The sequence below is a fragment of the Nyctibius grandis genome, assembly GCF_013368605.1.
Source record: "Nyctibius grandis isolate bNycGra1 chromosome W unlocalized genomic scaffold, bNycGra1.pri SUPER_W_unloc_1, whole genome shotgun sequence".
In the NCBI taxonomy this organism is placed as follows: Eukaryota; Metazoa; Chordata; class Aves; order Nyctibiiformes; family Nyctibiidae; genus Nyctibius; species Nyctibius grandis.
In genome coordinates this window covers 8,185,649-8,203,805 of record NW_027167472.1, presented here as the reverse complement: position 1 = coordinate 8,203,805, position 18,157 = coordinate 8,185,649, and the positions used below count along the sequence as shown (strand labels likewise).

At 39.9% G+C, this 18,157-nt stretch overlaps 1 protein-coding gene across 17 annotated transcripts in view; it reads left to right on the top strand.

Annotated features, from left to right (window-relative positions):
* Window positions 1-18,157, top strand: part of LOC137677132 (single-stranded DNA-binding protein 2-like) — a 205,831-nt gene that overhangs the window by 160,405 nt on the left and 27,269 nt on the right. For 8 of the 17 annotated variants that reach the window (XM_068424336.1, XM_068424333.1, XM_068424330.1 and 5 more), the window contains 5 exons: window positions 2,681-2,747; window positions 2,934-3,004; window positions 6,129-6,196; window positions 11,681-11,729; window positions 13,168-13,203. In XM_068424336.1, the coding sequence (XP_068280437.1) occupies window positions 2,681-2,747; window positions 2,934-3,004; window positions 6,129-6,196; window positions 11,681-11,729; window positions 13,168-13,203 (291 nt within the window). Of the gene's footprint in view, window positions 1-2,680; window positions 2,748-2,933; window positions 3,005-6,104; window positions 6,197-6,870; window positions 6,883-11,680; window positions 11,730-13,167; window positions 13,204-17,522; window positions 17,529-18,157 lie in introns of all 17 variants that reach the window. The other 9 variants (XM_068424328.1, XM_068424323.1, XM_068424321.1 and 6 more) reach the window with 5 other exon arrangements.

Here is an 18,157-nt window from a genome sequence, read left to right as displayed (position 1 = left end):
ACCGGCCGCCAGTTGGACTTTGCCCCATTCCCCACCACTCTCTGGGCTCGGCCATCCAGCCAGTTTTTAACCCGTTGAAGAGTCCACCCATCCAAGCCCCGGGCAGCCAGTTTGTCTAGGAGGATGCTGTGGGAGACAGTGTGGAATGCCTTACTGAAGTCTAGATAGATACATCCACAGCCCTGCCCTCATCTACTAAGCGGGTCACTTGGTCATAGAAGGAGACCAGGTTGGTCAAGCAGGACCTGCCTTTCATGAATCCATGTTGGCTGGCCCCGATGCCCCGATTGTCCTGTATGTGCCATGTAATGGCACTCAGGATGATCTGTTCCATCACCTTGCCTGGCACCGAGGTCAGGCTGACAGGCCTATAGTTCCCTGGATCATCCTTCCGGCCCTTCTTGTAGATGGGCGTTACATTTGCTAATTTCCAGTCAGCTGGAACTTCTCCAGTTAACCAGGACTGCCGGTAGATAATCGAGAGTGGTTTGGCAAGTTCACTTGCCAGTTCCTTCATTACTCTGGGGTGAATCCCATCCGGGCCCATAGCCTTGTGGGTGTCCAACTGGCACAGCAGGTCACTAACCGTCTCCTCCTGGATTATGGGAGGTTCACACAGCCCCCCGTCTCTAACTTCAGGCTCTGGGGGCCGAGTCTCCTGAGGACAACCTGTCCTGACATTAAAGACCGAGGCAAAGAAGGCATTGAGCACCTCTGCCTTTTCCTCATCCCCTGACACTACACTACCCTCCTCATTCAGCAAGTGGTGGAGGCTCTCCTTGACCCTCCTTTTGCTGTTGATGTATTTGTAAAAGCTTTTTTTGTTGTCTTTGACTGTAGCAGCCAAATCAAGCTCTAATTGAGCTTTGGCCCTTCTAATCTTCTCCCTACACGACCTGGCAACGTCCCTATAGACCTCCCAAGTTACCCGACCCTTCTTCCAGAGTAAATAGGCTCTCTTTTTTTTCTTAAGTTCTAGCCTAAACTAGAGACTTACGGGTTGGAACGTTAAAACAGCTTTAATAAATTATAATAATAATAAATACAAATATAAACAAAACCAAGATCGAGCTCCCCTGATGATGTTATGTCACCACCAGCACTGCAGGGCAGGCTCCGGGAAGGTCCAGGCTGTGCCCAGCGATGGATGGAAACTGGCAAACTGTTTCTGTTTTAGTCCAAACCAGGACACATATACTGAGTATCACGGTAATGCACCTAAAGTGCCTCTAGTACTCACTCATCTAGTCCTACAAGAGCATCTGCTCTTGGCAATGCACTGTGCTGTGCAGTTTTCTTGAAAAGTAATATGATACACTGGAAAGGAACTGCAGTCTCTTATGTAACTATCCACACTAATTACTGCATGAGTTAAGTCTTCAGTCAAATGGGCTTACAGCAGTTCCTCCTGCCTTGTCCTTATTTATCACCTGTCATCTCTGACAGAAATGAACAGTTCCTGCTTCACTAATATTTGGCAATTCTCTGTGTATTTCATGTGTTGTTCTTGTATATCATCCTGACTTGGAGCCACTGAGGTAAATATAAAACTCTGATTTAAATTATATAGTCTCAGATTAATATATATTCCATAAATACTACAATAGAATATCTTTTGAGTAGGTGTTAAAATGAGGTAACAATGTGGATCTTAATTTTGAATTTCCTACCTCTTGTGGAAATAAACCTTGGAATATTTGCAGATGGTTCCCCTTTGTATATATCCCAAACTACCACAGTATTTCCAAGTCAAGAGTAACTGAACCATTCCCTCGGTAAGCAATAACTCTCTTGTCTGAGTAATTACTTTCATAATACCAGATTTATTCACTCCAGATATATTTTTACTGAAAATGTGTTGTTGTTCTGAAATGTTAAATAGCACTTTGTGGATCAGCTACAAAGATCTTTTTCCAACAACATTTTTCTAGTTGACTAAACTATAGGGAAGAGACTGTAGAAATTAGCCTTAAACCTAAAGGTTACTATAAACTCAAAGGGCAGATAAAAAACTGGGTATTTAAAAATATGTTTGATTTGAACTAGAGGTGAGGTAACAACACAATATATCTTCATGCTTGAAGGCAAGATTTAGGAGCAAGTTTTGTGACTCTTGTGCTACTCTCCTGTAGATTGATAATAAGCTTATTTTAGCATTGATGTCCTTCAAGAGAAAGGCAGAGTGGAAGCTAAAATATCACTCACATCACAGCCCTAATTTACCCTTTGAATACTGTGAAGTTGGCTCATTTATGACTCATTCTCAGAGAAGATCACAATCTTCACATTCTGGCCTCTTAAAGGAAGATGTTAAAATAATGGTTAAAAAGGAAAACTGTAAAAATTTAAGATTAGGATAAATTAACAGGTAACCAAGAAATAGGTAATGTTCTGAGGTTAAAAAATAGGTAAGGTAAATTGGAGGAAGAATTGGGGAAAAAAAGAAAGAAAATTAGGCAAGAGTATATTTTGGAGATTATTTATACATAATTCCACGGAAGCCCAAGATTTTGTTTGTGCAAATCCATAATCAGGGTTTTAGGCATTTAGGAGAGTTAACTCTTCCAGATTGCTCTTGATTCAGAAGAAACATCTGAGAATTAAAACCAAAATACCTGTATTATGTTTAACACAAATTATAGTGTATTATCTCCTTTTAATACTGATTCTATGTCTGCAGGCACTTGGAGGTGTCCCAGGAAGTCAGCCATTATTGCCTAGTGGGATGGACCCAACACGACAGCAAGGTGAAGTATGAAATTATTTGGAATGTTCAAAAGTACTATGATCTCAAACTTGTGTCTTTCTCTTTATGTTTCAAAGCTTACTGCAACTTTGTAAACTCTGTTAAACTAAGGGATTATTTGTTAAAGTTGTTTTAGAAGGTGCTTGTATATTGCATAGTTGTTCAGGTTGCATAATTTTCTTTCCAGGGCATCCAAACATGGGTGGGCCAATGCAGAGAATGACTCCTCCAAGAGGAATGGTTCCTATAGGACCACAGGTATCTTCCATGGATATATAATCTCTTTTTATTGTCAGGATCTGTACTTATACTATATTACTCTGGCTTTCTGTGCGTTGAAGATAAAATGTGCCAGAACCTGTTCTTCTAATCCCATTTTAAAATAAATTTTATCTCTTTTATATAATTAATTCTGAGTTGCAGTTGTACAAAGTCTCAAATTCAAGAATAAGTTATTTTAATTAACAGTTGAAATTAAAACTTACTTAAGTAACTTGCTTATTTCAGAAAAGTTGTTTGTCCCCCAGACAGTGCATGTTATAACTAAAGACTAAGATTTGTAAAGGAGCTCAAGGATTGAGTAGGTGTTTCCTTATCCTCCCGACCTAATTGACTGCCCTGTTTAGGAGGGAAGAATTAATCTAATACAATTAAATTAGTCAAACTCTCTGTAGTAAAAAAATCCCAAAAATATTATTTAAAGATTTTTCTTCATCCACTATTGATCTAGATTTTTGTTGAGTGCCAGAGAGATTTTAATGTAAAATTTTAAGTTCACGCTGCCGTTTCTCCTCCTTATCAATCATAAGCATCTCTCTAGCTCTGGTTTCAAGGAGTCAAGCAACCTTACATTGCAAGAATCAGCCTGGTGCCTTGCTGCACAGGCAGTAAATGGAAACCCTTAATGTGCTGGTATAGAAATGTTTATATCAAGTATAGGGTTTATATGTTTGTTTCCCAACTGATATAAACTATTACCAGCAGAAATGCTTTGATGCCTATACGATTGTGTCATATACTTATGTCAATATAAACCATGACTGTAAACAATTTTTTTCAGTGTAAAGATATACATAGTGTGATTTAAGTCCTCCAAAACCAGAAAAGTTACCTCGATTTTATATTTTATGATTCTAGAATGTGTCAAACTAAATAACTTGAAGCAAAAAGTGGTATACAGTTGTAAATGCTTGAGTCCTTGAAAAGCTCCAAAGGCTTTTGGTTCAGGCTTTTTCAGGCTGCAGTTATGCCAGCTGAACAGGCTGCTACCTACAATCTGTGACTGGCTACTTATTCCAAGTCCCTCATATCTGCTTCTCACATGCTCCCTAATGCATTCTAGTCAAAAACAATTGGGTTATCTTAAATATTTAAAAAATAAGTCTTGGCTAATCTGGCTCACTTTGACCACCAGAAGTTAGGGAGCGCCTTTATGAACAACTCAACTACCAGATAAACAGTGGAGATGGTGACTTTGATTAAAAAGTTGTTAGGAACAAATTAGGGCAATAACTTCTGCAGAGAACATAGCTGCAGCTGAAGGAACCTATGTATCAGTAGCCTTAATGAAAATATTTTATGACCAAGAAGTACATTTGAGTAGAATTCTTCTAGCCCTGCAGGATTCCATAAAGATCTTTAACCAGGGTCCACACAAATGATTCTTGAACTAAAGCAAAGAGGGGAGATACCAGACAGACCAAATAAGGATAAAGGCTCAGCCCTCCAAATCAAGATGAGAAAATGAAATAAAATAGATACTGTAACAAAACAGTGGTTCTGTAAGATGGTGTCCTCTTCCAGATCCAGTAGTGCCAACTGAAGATGTTACTGTGCCTAGCTGCTTTGGCTACCCACCAGTTACTGCCGTACAGTTCTGACAGAGGAGTTGTTACTGTGAGCATCCTCAAATCTATGTCAGGCAAAATTATCTAGGATAACTCAGGTTAAACAGGTGGTTTGAGTTAATCTGATTTATGCCTGAGCATGCATGCCAATCAGTCTGCCAGCACTACAAAAAAAGTCAGGAATAATAGTGCTTGATGACAAGCTGCTATGAATAATACTATCTTCAGATGGCACAGTTAGATCTAGAAGACGACATCAGTTTGCAGCCTTTGGACCTATTATTGCAAACCAGCTATCTATGGGACACTTTGGGGAATTTCTAATAATGAAGGGAATTATAAGTGTGGGGTTTTTGTTTGCAGCAACAGAACATCTTCTCATAGTTCTAGATCAGTTCTAGGTAACTGATATGTCTCATATCACTCAACGTATATACAGCACCAGACCAATACTTTGAATCTCATTGTTGGATTTCTCCCAGGTCTTTGTGACTTCATTTTGACATGAATTTGTGAATCTGACCAATATAGAGAACACCCATAAACTTGAGTCATATAGTTTATAGTTTATGTAGTTTATACTATAAGTAGAGCGTATTAGTTCTAGTATTGGAAAATAACAATGATTTAGCATTTTTTTTTTTTAAAGTAAATCACTTCTTCCCCCCCCCCCCAAAGTGCACAGCTGTTCATTTTAGAGAATATGCTATTATCCATTCCTTTGGAATATCAGAAAAATTTAGCAGGATTAACAGAGATTATAGAGTGAATTACGCTTGTGAGGTGAGATAGATTGCTCTGCATTCATTTAAATAAAAATAGATATAATTCAGTTTTTCATATAAATAGTACAGTTGCTAAGTTTTTGCCGTAATGTTATCAAAGCACAAACTCTGATTTTATAGGCCTTGGGCAATATGTTTATTGGCATTGTTATGACATTCATTATCATATTAAATAATCTTCATATTAGTTACCTTAGACTTATTAGAATAGACTAACTGATTAGAAGATAAATGTAATGGTTATTTTACATTATAGAAGTGATATAATGTGGTGTTATTTCATACAAGCATTTATTGATACACTGTTCATTAACAAAATCTAATTAAAAATAATTTTATTTAAATTTTATAATGTAGAAATCTCAGAACAGTCCAGATTCCTTATTTTGATTGAGCTCCCTTGGTATAAAAGTTGAATACATTATAACACCTGCCCCTCACTGGCCATTGACTTGATCTCTATATGTGTAAAGAATTCCTCCTGAAACAACTGACATTTTAAGTATTCTTAGTGTGTTTGTATTGTTTGATTAGTACATGTAATTCTTTTTCCTTGGGGATAACAATATTATTTTTTTAAGTCAACAATGGAAACTCCTGAGAGAATGAATTACATTGGCCTATCTAGTCAGCAGTTATGTAGGGATATCATTAACCTGCTGTCCTTTCTTTCCCCCTCTGCTTTGTTTTTGTTTTTGTTTTTGTGTTTTTTTTGTTTTGTGGTAGTCTGACCCTTGGTTATCATTGCAGAACTATGGAGGTGCAATGAGACCCCCGCTGAATGCTTTAGGTGGCCCAGGGATGCCTGGAATGAACATGTAAGCATAATAATAAAATCTTATAATATTTAGAAAAAACATTATTTCATCGTAGAAATAACATTTGATAAACATAAGACAAGGGAGAACATGATTTGGTTAGTAAACATGCTTTGATGGATAATAACTGCAATTAAAAAAAGTGAACCTACAGCAATTCTTCTGCACACATCTCTTACAAGCTCTTTTGCTTTCCTGCCAAGTCTGTACAAATACTGAGTTCCTTTTACAAGTCAAGTATTGGGACCGGTCCTGTTTAACACCTTTGTTGGCAACATGGAGAGTGGGATTGAGTGCGCCCTCGGCAAATTTGCCAACAACACCGAGCTGGGCGGTGCAGTCGACACACTGGAGGGAAGGGATGCCATCCAGAGGGACCTTGACAGGCTTGAGAGCTGGGCCTGTGCAAACCACATGAAATTCAACAAGGCCAAGTGCAAGGTCCTGCATGTGGGTCGGGGCAATCCCAAGCAGAAATACAGGCTGGGCAGAGAATGGATTGAGAGCAGCCCTGAGGAGAAGGACTTGGGGGTGATGGGTGACGAGAAGCTCAACATGAGCCAGCAGTGCGTGCTTGCAGCCCAGAAAGCCAACTGCATCCTGGACTGCATCCCCAGCAGCGTGGCCAGCAGGTCGAGGGAGGGGATTCTGCCCCTCTGCTCCGCTCTCGTGAGACCCCACCTGGAGTACTGCGTCCAGCTCTGGGGCTCCCAACATAAGGAGGACATGGACCTGTTGGAGCGAGTCCGGAGGAGGGCCATAAAGATGCTCAGAGGGCTGGAGCCCCTCTGCTATGGAGACAGGCTGAGAGAGTTGGGGCTGTTCAGCCTGGAGAAGAGAAGGCTCCGGGGAGACCTTCTAGCACCTTCCAGTACCTGAAGGGGCTACAGGAAAGCGGGAGAGGGGCTTTTTACAAGGGCAAGTAGTGACAGGACGAGGGAGAATGGTTTTAAACTGAAAGAGGGGAGATTGAGATGAGATATGAGGAAGAAATTCTTTACTGTGAGGGTGGTGAGACACTGGCCCAGGTTGCCCAGAGCAGCTGTGGCTGCCCCCTCCCTGGCAGTGCTCAAGGCCAGGTTGGATGGGGCTGGGAGCAACCTGGTCTAGAGGAAAGGTGTCCCTGCCTGTGGAAGGGGGGTTGGAACTAGATGATCTTTAAGGTCCCTTCCAACCCAAACCATTCTATGATTCTATGGTTCTAAAATTCAAATATTGGGAATATTTTATCAGGATAGTCACTGATATTTGCTTGTATGCATTTTTTAATGACATTATTTTCCTTTTTTTTTTTCCTGATTATTTTGCCAAGAACAGTACAAGTATGCTTCTTTTCTGCAAAATAAATACATTATTTTAGCAAAATAAAACCATTATCTATAACTATTTATAAAATGGACACATATTTGAAAAAGAGTGTGGATGATTCTCCCTCTGTTGCTGATTTTATTTCTGTAACTATATTTATTTCCACTCTAACTGGATAGAACAGTATTACAGATATAAGTTCTTCAGTATTTCTGTGTACTTCTCAGGCTGGTTTGTCATTTAGTGTAAACTGACTGAGTTCAGTTAAGCTATACGAATTTATTCCAGGTGTGGATTTGGTCATTGGAATGCACTATTCCTTTTACACCTGTAGAGACACACACCCTTCCTAAACATGTAGAAAAGTTTCAGATCTAAAATTACTGTATCTACAGTAGACTAGATTTAAACTAAGGATTTTAGCATAGCAAATAGCCCAAAATGAGGAATCTTCTGCACTTATGATAAATCCTTTGCTCACTAATAGGTGTTCCTATGATTAGCAAGCCTGGGAAAAAATAAGGTGCTCCTTGCATTACTTAGATTTCTCTCTTAAGAGATTCAGAAATTTTAAGAGGCTATTATAATTACATTCAACACAACACAGGCCAGAGATTATGAAGTGATTCTTGTATCTTGGCCCTACCTCTACATAACTTACTACACTGTTTTTTAACCAGCATTTTGCAATCCCTGGGTGGTCACAGAAGGCAGCATGGCAGTCAGAATATCAAGACACTAAAATGATATTATAATCTAAAGCAGAAAACATTTTATTTTCTTACTCCTTTTACACTTTTGTCTTTCAAGAATGAGTTTGCAGCAGACTGACACAGAAAACACAGTCGAGATTTATATATGCTTGTTATCATTATATCATAGATACTAATTTTTACTCTTATTTTTAAGTTTTATTTTACCTTTATAGGAAACATAAGTAAGAGTGGATAATTTTAATTCAAATAAAGAGTTACAAACTTGAAAAAGTAAAAGAAGTACTGAGTTTTAGAAAAATATCTAATCCAACATATTCTTAATTTATTCTGATTTCCAGATAAAACTTGAATTCTTGAAGCAAATAAAATCTAAAGTTGGTTGTTACTCTATTATAGACAGCATATATTGGACTCAAGACAATTCTAGGAATCTTCCCAAGGGTAGGCATTTCTTTTAAATAGAATCAATGTAGAAAAAAATATTTAGATATATGACATTCAGTGCGAGTATATAAGCAGTACATAGATTGTCCTCAGAAGATTTTATGATAAGAAAAGGAAATACAACTTTCTAAAATAAAATGTTCTATAAGTAAAATTCAGGATAGGTAAGATATTTTGAGGATAGTTATCCACATAAATCAGTATTTACATAAAAAAGATTGGCAACTGGGTTCCTGGATGAAAAGAACTCCTCTTTCTCTGCCAGAAACTATTCAATATATTCATTAATGACTTGGATGAGGGAATAGAGTGCACTGTCAGCAAGTTCGCTGATGACACCAAACTGGGAGGAGTGGCTGACACACCGGAAGGCTGCGCAGCCATTCAGAGAGACCTGGACAGGCTGGAGAGTTGGGCGGGGAGAAATTTAATGAAATATAACAAGGGCAAGTGTAGAGTCCTGCATCTGGGCAAGAACAACCCCATGTACCAGTACAAGTTGGGGACAGACCTGTTGGAGACCAGCGTAGGGGAAAGGGACCTGGGGGTCCTAGTGGACAACAGGATGACCATGAGCCAGCAGTGTGCCCTTGTGGCCAAGAAGGCCAATGGCATCCTGGGGTGTATTAGAAGGGGTGTGGTTAGCAGGTCGAGAGAGGTTCTCCTCCCCCTCTACTCTGCCCTGGTGAGGCCGCATCTGGAGTATTGTGTCCAGTTCTGGGCCCCTCAGTTCAAGAAGGACAGGGAACTGCTAGAGAGAGTCCAGTGCAGAGCCACGAAGATGATTAAGGGAGTGGAACATCTCCCTTATGAGGAGAGGCTGAGGGAGCTGGGTCTCTTTAGCTTAGAGAAGAGGAGACTGAGGGGGGACCTCATTAATGTTTATAAATATGTAAAGGGCAAGTGTCATGAGGATGGAGCCAGGCTCTTCTCAGTGACATCCCTTGACAGGACAAGGGGCAACGGGTGCAAGCTGGAACACAGGAGGTTCCACATAAATATGAGGAAAAACTTCTTTACGGTGAGGGTGACTGAACACTGGAACAGGCTGCCCAGAGAGGTTGTGGAGTCTCCTTCTCTGGAGACATTCAAAACCCACCTGGATGCCTTCCTGTGTGATATGGTCTAGGTAATCCTGCTCCGGCAGGGGGATTGGACTAGATGATGTTTCGAGGTCCCTTCCAATCCCTAACATTCTGTGATCCTGTGATAAAAAATTAGAGTCTCAATATTAAAACCCTGAGGCAACATATATACTTAATAGTTTTTAGTTCTTCAAAGCTTTAAAATAGATAGAAAACTTCCTTAACTCATTTATAAAGCCTACTTTTTGTGCTGTATTTAAATAATTTTCCCATGTCTAGTAAGCTGTGCTGGCTAATGTAGCTTTTCTAAAGCCCATGAGGCCAAAGGGCCATTTTAAATGCAGAAATTTTGTCATCTGCTCTGCCTTTATGTTTTCAGGGCCTTTAAAAAGTCATTTTATCTTATTTTTCAATAAAGAAGAGTGCTAATGCTACCAGGAATAATTGAAGTTATTCATATGTTATGACTGTAAACATTGAGATTTTTACCTTCCATATGGTTTAGTTCCCTCAAGACGTTTAAGGTAAGAAGCCTAACCACCGAACTACTCTGAGCTCAGATAAGATTAAGAAAGTTAATATAACAGCAAGAGTTGTGAGAAAAACTTACTCTGTCAGGAAAAGAGGATTTTCCTTTCCCTCATTTTGCTTTTAGTATCTGTCTGAGGTTTAGTCTGAGTTAGTTTTATCAAAGACTTCTTTTGCCTGTTGTATTCTTCTCCCACCTGCTAGGAAATTGCCACTTAATCATCATTTGGGCAAAGAGTAACAAAAGAATGTCTGAAAAGTCTTAAATTTCCATTTTGCCTGCTGTATGGTAAATTTCATGTTTATGTGATTTTTGTGGAGATAATGTAGCCTAAGTCAGGTAGCAAACTAATTTTAGATATATATCTAAATATATGCTTAAAATGTATGTATAAAAAGGCACATTTTCAATTTTTAATATAAAAAAATATATAAATAGATCCCTATACAAATATAGTTGTTATTCTTCTTAGATACATATTACAGAAAATGGCTTGTTTTTCTAAAAAATAGTTTTAATCATTTATAAGGAACTAGGATTACTTTTACTAATGAAACCTTATTATACTTGCAGTATTCTAGACCGATACTCAATAAATGTTTGCTACAGTCTTTCAGAAAGGTATTTAATTATGTAAACAAGAGTACATTTCTATGGCTGACATTGCACTTACAGTTTAGTCCCTTTCTGCTTTGGTCTATATTGTAAATAGACTTTTGTGGAATGTATGATACTTCCTCCAAATATTTTTTAAAATGTGAACAAAGTACAAAGAAAAACACTCCTCATGAGGACTTAAAGAATTTAGCAACTTGTATTTTACTCTCTTTAAAACTTCTGTGCCACAATAAAACATTATATCTATGTAAGATAGAGTTAACTTCTCCCTGAATAAGAAGAAAGCACTATAAGAGGCACAAATTTGCAGCGTCTTTTAAATTGTTCCATTGAGAATATGGTAGGGGAATGTCTGATGCGTCCTAAATCTGCAAGTGTTCTGACACTGAGCAAAACTATATCATCTCCACTATAGCCTTTGGCAGTGTGGCTACTGATGAAAGACTTGTTATGATACAGTTCTAGCAGGTAGTGTCCTGAAAAGGCCATAGAATGAGTTAGGAACTGAAATGTCTTAAATGTAAATCGCAAGGTTCTAATAATAAACAAATTATCTTTAATCATCTCATAAACTGATTAAATGAGGAAGGTAGTGCAACAATGATAATTTTGCTATACTATTATAACTTGGTGTAGTTATGGTTTATAATCACACTTTATTACAATTTAAAGAGCTATATCCTAACTTAATCTGGGAACAGATTAATTGAAAACATTTGCTTCCTCATAATTGGTCAGAAGCTGGGGGGTCGTTCTGTTTCTTATCTTTCATCTTCTGTTACAGGGGTCCAGGTGGTGGTAGACATTGGCCAAACCCAACCAGTGCCAATTCTGTAAGTAAATATTTAAATATATTAGACATAATCTTATATTAAGGGATTTGTTTTTCATCAATACACCAAACCACAGGAAACAAAATCTACTTTATTCAACAAATAGAATATTGCATGCTTATATATTTTTTCCCCATTATATTATGTTCCTTTTATCCCTAATGCAGAGCAGGTACAGTGAGGACCATGTCTTAACAGAGAACTCATTGACCATTTTTGACTGCAAATATCCAGCTCTGTTCATAATCACACAACAGCTCTACATCAATTACAGAACTTACTTAACAAAAAAGTTTTCCTGGTATATATTTAAAATATATTTTAGCTTCCTTTAGTGCAAGTAAGAAGAGTTAGGTCAATACTATCTGGCTAGCAAGCTCTACAGAAATCATAGTTTGAGAAATCAAATACAGAAATCATAGTTTGAGTTATCCTAAAGTGCACTTAGATATTTTACATAACAAAAGCATGTTTACTCCTGTTAACTAGGGAACATAGAATCATAGAGCAAATGTTTGCAAGACATCAGCATTTGCAGTTGGATAAGATGAGTCTGGCTCACTAGATGGTATTGATTCTTTTTGTTCCTCTCAGTTTTGATTTTTTTATTTCTACTGAATTACAATTAGGGAAAAAAACCCAGCTGAAACTCTTCCTCTGTTTATTTTTGCATGCACTCAACTAAAATGGGTATTAGGGTTTTTTTCAACTCATAGTTGAAACATTTTCACTCTATGAAATTGAGAAGTCCAGTACTAGATACATTTGTAAAAATTAGTTGGCTGACAAGTTGTCTACAACCACGGAAAATGCTTATTATACAAAATAATTTTGTCATTTCTCAATTGAGTTTCTTAATCACAGAATCAATCAGGTTGGAAGAGCCCTCTGGGCTCATCGAGTCCAACCATTGCCCTGACACCACCCTGTCAACTAGACCAGGGCACTAAGTGCCATGTCCAGTCTTTTCTTAAACCCCTCCAGAGATGGTGACTCCACCACCTCCCTGGGCAGCCCGTTAAGTCTTACCCCATCCTCCTATAATGGTATTGCTCCCTGCTCCTTCAGAGAGAATCATCACAAAGGCTATTTCATAAAGAAGAAAAATGGATTATTTGCAGGGAACTGTTTTTCTCCAACTATCCTCTGTAAGAAATACCAAAATTGAATTTGAAACTAAATTAGGACACTGTCCTTTTTTTTTTTTTTTTAAAAAAAAAGAAAGAATAATGCAAAGAAATAAAATTAGTAACTTCTCAGCTGAAAGAAATGGAGAGATGCTTTTCCTTTTATGGCCTGGATTTTAATGAAGATTCAGTACATATAAGAACATAGAAATTTAGTCCCTGTTTGGTATGACTCTGAAGTCCTGTGTGAAGTATGTGCATTTTTCTTCTCTGCAGAAGAAATTACTGTTTTGTTTCTATTGATATTACAGATACCTTATTCTTCAGCATCTCCTGGGAACTATGTAGTAAGGACACTGTTATGTATTAATTCATTAAAATAGATGTTACATTTTATTTCATTGTCCACATGACGAACCCTTGTGTGTTGATTGAGAACTGAACATCTGATCTGCAGTTAGCTGTTTTGTCTGCCATCTGTGGTGCATATGTTGATATTCATTACTAGAATCATTATCAGTCTGCTCTAAATTGCCCTGAGTACTATGTTTTATTTCAGTATATGTTTCCATAACCAACAAAACATATTGTCTTCAATAACAAAGGACAAAAAACCCCAGCTTATTTGGTGATATAATATTGTGTGTGAATTTCTAAACTTCTTCAGGGAAAAAAAAAAGCATTTGAAGAATTAGAAAATTTTATCGCCCCAAAGATGTATAAATGGGTCCCTATAGCTAACATTTTAAAGGATATTGTTATTCTTATAATTATTTTTATTTATTCTTACCTTCTAGAGATTTGAAAACTTTTTTTCCCCTCCTGTTTTGGTTTTATTTCACAAATGTTGTCTTAATTTATTATGGATTAGCTGGTATTGTTTTTTCTTAGTATTAACTACAAGTTGGGGGCAGAGCTGTTGGAGAGCAGCGGAGGGGAAAGGGACCCGGGGGTCCTAGTGGACAACAGGATGACCATGAGCCAGCAGTGTGCCCTTGTGGCCAAGAAGGCCAATGGCATCCTGGGGTGTATTAGAAGGGGTGTGGTCAGCAGGTCGAGAGAGGTTCTCCTCCCCCTCTACTCTGCCCTGGTGAGGCCGCATCTGGAATATTGTGTCCAGTTCTGGGCCCCTCAGTTCAAGAAGGACAGGGAACTGCTAGAGAGAGTCCAGCGCAGAGCCACGAAGATGATTAAGGGGGTGGAACATCTCCCTTATGAGGAGAGGCTGAGGGAGCTGGGTCTCTTTAGCTTGGAGAAGAGGAGACTGAGGGGTGACCTCATTAATGTTTATAAATATGTAAAGGGCAAGTGTCATGAGGATGGAGCCAGGCTCTTCTCAGTGACATCCCTTGACAGGACAAGGGGCAATGGGTGCAAGCTGGAACACAGGAGGTTCCACTTAAATATGAGGAAAAACTTCTTTACGGTGAGGGTGACCGAACACTGGAACAGGCTGCCCAGAGAGGTTGTGGAGTCTCCTTCTCTGGAGACATTCAAAACCCGCCTGGACGCGTTCCTGTGTGATATGGTCTAGGCAATCCTGCCCCGGCAGGGGGATTGGACTAGATGATCTTTCGAGGTCCCTTCCAATCCCCAACATTCTGTGATTCTGTAACTACTATTCAACCCCAGATGACACAGACCTGAAGGCCATGCTGTATGTGCAGCATAGGGCAGCACAGTGCAGGCCTGGGCCTACTCAGGTTAACTGTGGATCACTAACTATTTAACATATACTGGTCTCCTGGTCAAGATCACTACATTCCACCCCTTGATCCACATGCAGTTTACCTTTCTTAAATATAAGTTACAGATCATATTAGTAAGTGGTTCAGCTAACAGAAAGTTTCTTATACATAAGCTAGCATCACCATTTGGGGGGGGGGGGGGGGGAGAGCAGGAAAAGTCCCCTTCTTTCCAGCAAACCCACTCTTTTATAGTGAACTTGATGTCAATGATCTAGAACACACCTGTGGGCCAGCCAGGGTCAGCTGCCCTGGATTTAACTGCTGAGGGCCTTGATCACCATAGCTGGCCACAAACTGAAACCAAATCCCAGGGAAACCAGGACACATGTGTTACTGGAAAATAGTAACCAAGAAAACTCTCCAAACCAAATGACAGTTTAGAAAGCCGACATTGGTTTATTGCAGCGCTGGGTGCGTGGGGGATCTCTCCTCCTAGCATGCACACCTAGGGACAAAAGCACACTCATTATATACATTATAGAAAAATGAATATTCATACAATTCCAAGAAAAGCCTGCCTATTCCAAGAAATCCTATGCATATGCTAATACATTATGTAATTGTCTTTGAGTATGCGTACTAAATTGGGGAAGGGGTCTTGGGTGGGCTCTGGTGGTTGTAATCCCCCATAGTTACACTGTCTGCTGTATGACCCCGCTTCTGCGCAAGCGTGGTCGAGGCCTTTTTGTTGACACATGCAGTTGGCTCCAAGGAGAAGATACTGTTCTCGTTCTTACAGGATTTATCTCTTCTCCTGGTGTCAGAGCTGTGAATCAAGTAATTTAAGACACTACAAAGATGTTGTTCACAGTCTTGCTTATCTCTGGCCCTTCTTTGTAATTAGTGAGGAATTTAACAGAGACCTTGGACTCTCTAAGACTAAGCACAAGCAAGAATCAGTGATGACTATAACTCTAAGTGTTATCAGTCCCAGAAGCAGACCCTGTCTTCAAAACATGCCGTTAGCTTCAGAATGTACTGTTATTTTAGCTGAAAGGAAAATTACTGATAGGAAAGTTGATTCTTTCTAAAGATTACACAGAGTAGGCTTTTTAGGGTCTACTCTGAGGCCTACTCTTACTAAACTGTCTGGTATCACTAGCAATATCATCTCCTGAAACTAGGACTTCCAGTTCAAAAGTTTTGTGAGGTTGCTTCAGACCCAGTGCAATAGCACAGGAGACAGCGTGCTTAGCTGGTTTGAAAGCTCTTTTTTCATCTTCCTCCCATACAAAATGGTTTTTCTTTCTTGCTACATTATGCAGGGATCTTAACATATCTTGCTGTGTGGGATAAACTGGCCAATACCCCAGTAATCCTACGAAGTGCTACACATCAACCTTGCTTTGGGGCTCAGCTATATGAAGTACTGTTAGTTTTGCAGCTTCAGGCATAATCCATCAGGGTACTTGCCAGATGAAGCCTAAAAATTTTACTTCAGTTGCTGGCCCTTGTGCTTTTTGTGGATTGACTTCCCAACCATGCCCCCTCATGGTGTTCATGACACTGCTCAGTGCCTCTCCAACATCCTGCTCCTCAGGTCCAGTCAACAGGATACCATCAATGTAATGGAACAGTTGACACAGGGAGCAGGCTGTGCTCCTCCAAATGCTGAGCCACAGTCCCATGACAAATTGTGGGGCTATGGAAGTATCCCTGAGGCAGCAGTGTAAACGTGTATTGCTGTCCTTCCCAGGAAAAGGCACAGTGTTCCTGAGACTCTTCAGCAATAGGAATACTGAAGCAGGCATTCGCCAAGTCAATAACAGCACGACAGGCACTTGCCTCGGCTTCCAGCAGCTCGAACAGGATGAAGATGTCCGGCATGACTGCAGCTATGGGAGGGGCAGCTTTGTTCAAAAGCCAGTAATCCACAGTTATATGCCAGGACCCTCCTGGTTTCTTTGCAGGCCAAACAGGGCTATTAAAAGGTGAATGTGTCTGTCTGACAACTCTGGCTTCTAACAACTGTTTAATAGTTTGAGAAATTTCAGCATGCCCCCCAGGCAACCAGTATTGTTTTAAGGCTATAGGATGGGGGGGGGTCAGCACAATGCGGGAAGTCACAATCCTCCCTACCTTAAGCGCCCAGATCCGAGCTGACTGGATATCAAAAGAATATCTTCTCCCAGTGGTTTAAAAGGTCTTGCCTGCTAACAGATTGTGCCCTATGATATATTCTGGCACTCTCGTAATCCATACTTGAGCTGAAAATGATGGGTATCCTTCTAATTGCAAGATCAGAGAAACTTGTTGAGCCAGCTGTTCTCCCCTCCCCCAAAATACATTAATATTCATCAGTTTATTCTTGGGGTAATGGGATGAATTTCCACGAATTAGGGTTACTTCTGCCCCAGTATCCAGCAGGGCCATAACCCATTGCTTATTATGCCAGCTCCAATGTATTACAAGCAGAATGTGTGGGCGGTGGTCCTCCCAGCTAGCTCCCTTTATTTTCTGTACTGGAGAAGGACCACACATTTCCTATTCTTGTTGCCAAGGGGAATGGTGGGGGTATTTAGAAACAGCTGGGGAAGATGCATCTTCACTGTCCACAGAGGGTGATGCAGGTGGGACTGATGTCCTGGTGCTCCACACTTCCCTTCATACCTTCCTCTTTTCTTTTGCTTTCTTATTGTCCCGGTTTGGCCTAAACCAGGCCAATTTTCCTTTCAGTGATTTTTACTTTCAGCTAAGTCTCTTCTAAGTAACTGCACTTTCTGAAACTAACTGCATGTTTTGCAGACAGTGTCTGCTTCCAGGACTGATAACGCTCGAAGTTTGTAGTTATCGCTGAGGCACCAGTAGGGATGTTGTGCAGAAAGGCTCTTGCTGTGCTTAGTCTTAGAGAAACCAAGGTCACTGCTGAATTCCTCACTGCTTACGAGTGAAGAGCCGCAGGGGGGTCGCACCTGCAGGGAGGAGCGGACAGGGCAGGTGACCCAAAATTGACCAACGAAGGTATTCCACCCCATACACGTCATTCTCAGTATAAAGCGGGGGGATCACGAGGGTCTCGCTCTCTTCTGCTATGGCCAGCAAACAGAGGACTCCATCTGTTTTTCTCCTGCCCTCAATCCCAATCCATGCATTCCTGAATCCAGTTCCCTTCTGTTGCTGAGTCCGGTCTGGGCCTTCCCAGAGCCTGCCCTGAAGTGCTGGTGGTGACATGAATGTCATCAGGGGAGCTTGATCTTGGCCTTGTTGAACCTCATACAGTTGGCCTCGGCCCATCGATCCAGCCTGTCCATATATATACACACACATATATATATACACACAGGTGTTATTAAAAAAGAGTTGTTGAATATTATATAGACTGAATTAAGATTGACATGATACTGAGATACCAAATCTGCCTCAAAAAGAAAGCTTTCTTCACGTAATTAGCCTCTTCTGTCCCCACAAAGCATCCCCATATTTTGTCCTTATCAAACATTGGTTACTCTGCCATTGACTCTGTACTGAGAGCAATGAAAGAGAAATGACAGTTGGAAAACTTGTGGTAACAAAAGTAGGTTGAGGGAATTAAGTATAGTTGTCTTAGGCCCTG